Source organism: Rhagoletis zephyria, unplaced genomic scaffold (genome assembly GCF_001687245.7).
Source record: "Rhagoletis zephyria isolate East Lansing unplaced genomic scaffold, Rhagoletis_zephyria_1.1 Rzeph_scaffold_09750, whole genome shotgun sequence".
Taxonomy (NCBI): domain Eukaryota; kingdom Metazoa; phylum Arthropoda; class Insecta; order Diptera; family Tephritidae; genus Rhagoletis; species Rhagoletis zephyria.
Genome location: NW_016166828.1, coordinates 3,735 through 9,379, shown reverse-complemented (window position 1 = coordinate 9,379; position 5,645 = coordinate 3,735). Strand labels below are relative to the sequence as shown.

The following is a 5,645-nucleotide window of genomic DNA, read 5'->3' as shown; positions in this document are numbered from 1 at the left end:
AAAAAAATTACACCTTTCAAATCAGTAGAAAGGAGCTGACCACGCCCACTTTAAAGTTTTGTTTTATCTCAACGGCCGCTATACCGCATCTATGCCTCAAAACGAGTCTACGATACGAATGAGTGTAACATACAAAGAGTCAAATGAGTTAGTTGAATGAGCTGACTCCTTAAAGTGAGTTGGAGTCATTGAGTCAACTCCTATAAATTTGCTGAGTTACCCACCCTTAACGGTCACCAACTACTACGCGAATGACGTTAGTCACTCGCTGTATTCGCCTATCGAGTCGCCTCAAAATCAAAACATTTTCCGATGCGCATGAACAGTTCATCCATCATTTTACTAGCGAACAGCTTTATTTTTTAACGACTATTCGATGATAAAATCGATATTGTCTGTTGCTGGCAACCAACTAGCGGCAGTACACTATATACAAATGTGCATACTAGGACTGGGACTATCCGTACATTCAGATATCTGTTCGAAGATTCGTATATACGGATGAAATCTGGATGTTGGGCTAATATCCGTTCATTTGGTTATAAGGATATACGGATATTCTAAATAGTGTTGGAATGGATTCGCTAAATTGCTTTAAAAATTAATACACAAACAATTGTTATTTTATTTGTATTTTTAGTTTCGAAAATCCGAATATTCGGTTAATATCCATTCCTTTTGTTATTCGGATATTCAACTTCTTTAATCAGATATTCGAATATTAGAATATTTGAATTATCTGGATATTCAAAAAATCCTGATACAACTCCCAGTCCTAATACATACATACTCGTACATACTATACATCCTGCATGCTTTCCTACGTTCGGTGTTCTGATTTGTAAACTATAAAAAAAACACTTGAACTTTGACAAGTTTGTTGCAAAAATAGTACTCACCTCATCATAAATAGTTACTCATGCATGTGTATGTATGTATGTATGTAGCAAGTATGTCCATGACAGTAGAGATTTAATTCGGGTACAGCTTTCTATAAGTATATACTCGCTACTTGTTGAAAAAATAAGTTCTCGTTGGGTGCACATGCTATACAATCGCCTAAATAGTATGTACGTATGTAAGTATGCATTTATGTACTATGTCAGATCTACAAGACAACTAAATAAATAAACACCCAAACATTTTTTAATGTTTAATTTAACATTACGAAAAAATTATTACATATTTTACTGGAGATTTATAAAAAAATATTAATTTCTTTCAGTTAAAGTACAAATTGTATATACATAAATACATACTGATGTATTTACCACCGCATGTAACATGATAAAGCACCCAGCAGTTGCTCGTTTACAATGAACCGCAATACGTACGTACATACTCCAACAGGTGGTTTTATCTACATATAGTACATTTTGATCAATTTTGACTATTTTTCTTTTGTTTCTTTACTGTTTATTCTTTTTATTATAAAAATACAGCTCATTATCTAACAAAAACCATATAAGTTCAAATTTTAAACTGTGAAAAATTTAGAAAAATTCTGCGAAATTTTACAACAACAAAAATTTACATATCCACAAACTTTTTATTCAGAACTCATTAAATTCTCGCTCAAGAAGTTGCAAGTTTCAAGCGGCTAAGAGTTCGCGTTAATTTTTGATTTTTTTCACGAATGGTGTTATTATTTTCTTCCATACAAAAAACACTTGTCAAACATACTTTGTATAGAAATGCGTGAAACCGTCAGCAAAAAAATTGTCAAACCTTAACGCGATTTCTTATGCCGATTTCGTTTCTACCGAAAAATGCAACCTTCCTTTTGCCCTCTATGCACAAACACTAAGAGGCGATGAGAAGGCAACATTTTTTGTAGAAACGCAATCGCCATTAGCCACTTGAAATTTGTACTTTATTGAGTTAGAATTAATGGACTATAATATTAGAATTTTTCTAAACAGTTTTTTGTGGTTGTAACATTTTGTTGAAATTTTCTACAAATTATATGGTTTTCATTAGATAATGAGCTGTAAGTATTAAAATTAAAAATTATAAACCTTAAACAAATAAAAGAAAAATATCCACAACTTGTCAAATTGTTGTGTCCTTATTATTTTTGACATGACTATATGTACACATTTATAGTATGTGTGGAACTTAATGTGGTTTTCCATTCCTTGGTCTATTGCAAAATTATCCCTATATTTTCGAGGATGTTTGTCTCTTTAGAGTATCCAAAAGATCTACTCTGCACTGGTAACAAATTCGTTAACAAAGATAAGTCAAAGTATGTACCGCCTGGCAACATACAAATTGATTTCGCGTATTATATAGTGAAGCATACTGTTGTAAAGGCGCTGTTCTGGGTCTGACTCTTGCGACCTCGTTCGCGCACTCTGGGCACCGTGGGTAACCCATGTGCGAGATGCGGTAACCAATCGGAATGGAGCCTTAGCTCACAGGAGAAAAAGAGGGAGCTTCGGTGAGGCCACTGCGACTTATTCGGTTTAAGGGCTCATTGAAGTATCCTGCGTCTGTTCACCAGTAGGTGCGGCTGCAAGGGAGCGTCTGTCTTCTTGGAGCAATGGGTTGAGCGCTGGGCTTGGGATGACGACTACGGCAAAAGTTTAAAGGGCTACTATTTAAGGGAATTCACCTGGAATGTCCAGACCCTTAATGGGGAAGGTGCCTCTGCCCGGCTGGTTGATGTCCTGTAAGGACGAAAACTTGTATCACTGTCATCCACGAAATAGACGGGGCAAGGCAAGATATACGTCGGGCCTTGCGACGTAAAGGACAGAAAATTCGGTGTTGGAATTGTGCTGGGAGAAAGACTCCGTCGCCGAGCATTGTCTTTTGATTCCATCCACATAAAAGCGAGGTTTTTCATCATCTTGCTCATTTGCGCCCACGCTCCGACGGAAATGAAGGACGAAGCATCCAAGGATTTATTTTATGAGCGCTTGGATAACACAGACGAGCGCTGCCGCGTCACCATATAAAAATCGTGCTTGGCGATTTCAATGCCAGGGTGATCAAGGAAGGGATCATTGGAACCACGGTCGGAAAATTCAGCCTCCACGATGAAACGTGCGATAACATACTGAGGCTGATCGACTTCACCGGGCCCGAAATATGGTAGTATGCAGTACTTGGTTCAAGCATAAAAAGATCCATCAAGCTACGTGGCTGTCTCCAGATCAAAAACGAGAAATCAAATCGATCAAGTTGTGATAGAGGGAAGGCATGCTAGCAGTGTTTTAGACGTACGTACACTCCGAAGTCCTAATATCAACTTGGACAACTATGATGTTGCAGCCAAGATACGCTAAAACTGTTCGTCCAACAATGCAAGGAAAGCTTAACCTCGAAAAGCTGCAGTCGCAACGCAATGTATTCGCCAACCGACTTTCACACCTGCTCTCAGAGAGCACTCTTCAATAAACCGACATATGGGAGCTTTGGAACCACATTATCCACTTATTACATACCGAAGAAGTAATCGGATTTCAACGAGCCCGAAAGAACAGCTGATGTGATGAGGAATTCCACAAAGCTGCAGATAAAAAAAATATCTCCTACAGGGCAACGCTGTCATAGGCTTCAACGCGAAAAATGTGAGATCGGTATTGGGAGCTGAAGACTAAAGCGAGACGTATACGCCGCAATAAGGAGAGGGGCCGAAATACGTGAGTGCGAAGAGCTTTTTTATCTTATAATTTTACCAGAGAGTTAGGCGACTTACGGAAGGCTCCAAGACCGGGGCGAAGTCCTGTAAGAACAACCATGACGACCTAGTAACCGATGTCCAGAACGCATGGAGGAAACACGCTGAATAGTAGCAGCACCGAAAGTTGTGGAGAAGACTAGCCCGAGCCCGAGCCCCCAGTCGATGACGATGGAGTCGATGCCCGACGACTGAAATTGAAGTGTTATCTGCCCAATCCACAGTAATTCAAGGCCTTTTGGAGGAGTTCTAGTAAAGTACATATCTTCGTTAATTCATAAGGAACATACTTTTTGAAGACATTTATTTTAGGTTTATATGTATCAAATATTTTTTATCCCTACTTTAATGCACATTTATGGGTCGATTACGGATGGAAACCGAACTTCAGTTGCGTTGGCAGTGGCCGGAATTATATTGCAGAAGCCAACTGACGACTGAAAGTGGCAACTGAGTTGCTATATTGGCAACTGCATTTTTGTGGTTGCCGCGGAAATTTTGGTTGTGATAATTTATTTATTTTTTCAACTGTTTCCACGAGTTATCTACACTCAAATCTTGGTTGGCGTTGCCCTTCGGCAACCTAATTGAGGCTTTGTTTTTTTGCAATGATGCTGTTCCTGCAGTGGAAATCTGACAATCGCCACGCTAAATTTCCATCGTAAAAATTCTCTAAATGAAAATAGGTGGGGCCTAAAAGCACGCAACATAAAAGTAATAGATGCAATGTGTAATAAACCAAAGCTGGTAGTATGAAGGGCAGGTTACTAGGTGTTGCATGTTGTTAGGCGCGCCTGCTATTGTTTTGGAGATTTTTAGCGATCAAAATTGCCGATAGCGAATGCTGGATAACGGCTGCTGAACTAAAAAGTAAAATTTGGGCAATTTTTAAGTTCCTAAAAGCGTGAATCAAAAAAGGATGCAGCCTGGTGTAAGCAAATTGTTCATAGGTATCATCGAAATTTTAGGCTGATTTTTCAGCATACAAATACAATCCGGTAGGAGATATTAAATACGCTGTATCGTTGAGGGAAGGCTGCCAGATATTTCTTTATTCTTGTTTGATTTTAAATCCTTACTTGGTTTTAGCTTGTATTCCATATATGTATGTTGTATTCCTCGTGAACAGATATTTTGAATGCGTACACATATACCTACATACATCAATTTATTTAAAGTTGACAGTTATCAAAAAAACTAGACTGAAACAATACGATATTATTAATACAAAACATTTCAGGCTAACTTATCCGATTAGCTATTTAATCATATAATCAGATAATATAAACCAATTTTTACTTTACAACTTTCATTTTCCACAGACCATCATTAAGGTAATGGCAGTTTTCCACTCCTACTCCCTTATTGACTTTTGAGCTGAAAAAATACCAGGCATTAATAAGAACAAAATACAAGGAGCTCTAAATTACATATCCTCTGTAGACAAAGTAGTAATGCCAATAGCAATTGCGTGCTCTTTACCCTCCGCCATTATAGCTACAACAGTTCCTTTATCGGCAGGCGTCATCTGTGCGCCAGGTGACGTGAGGCCAGGACACATTATATTCGCACCACTCAATACGAATCTTATTGCACCCTTATCTACTTGTTGCATAGTCACAAAGTATGGAAACTTGTGTAATAGTCGTAAAGTAGGCATCCATTGACTTTCACGGTGGCGGAAGAACGCTATTTCACCGTTCCCCGTAACTAAGAGCTCTATATGATCGTGGCTATAATATTTACAGCTAGAACTACACAATTCATTTTTATATCAATAATTTTTAATTACCATTTGGCGATGCGGTATGAATCCTTTTTCGGGAGTATTAAATCAATGTGTGTTTCCAGAAATGGATACGTTTCCAACAGTCTCGCACGGATGCCTTTCTGCACAGACGACTTCAGCTGCTGTAGAGAGGAAACGCTTTCCTTTTCTTCAAACCTATAATGCCGA

At 38.3% G+C, this 5,645-nt stretch overlaps 1 protein-coding gene across 1 annotated transcript; it reads right to left on the bottom strand.

Moving 5' to 3' along the window:
- Window positions 1-4,837: 4,837 nt before the first annotated feature.
- On the bottom strand, window positions 4,838-5,633 carry LOC108376001 (malignant T-cell-amplified sequence 1 homolog; the record flags this gene model as incomplete). The annotated part of the gene is made up of 3 exons (XM_017632162.1): window positions 4,838-5,065; window positions 5,119-5,421; window positions 5,481-5,633. Coding segments are annotated over 3 exons (538 nt in total), but the record flags the coding sequence as incomplete, so codon positions are not given.
- Between the last annotated feature and the right edge of the window lie 12 nt (window positions 5,634-5,645).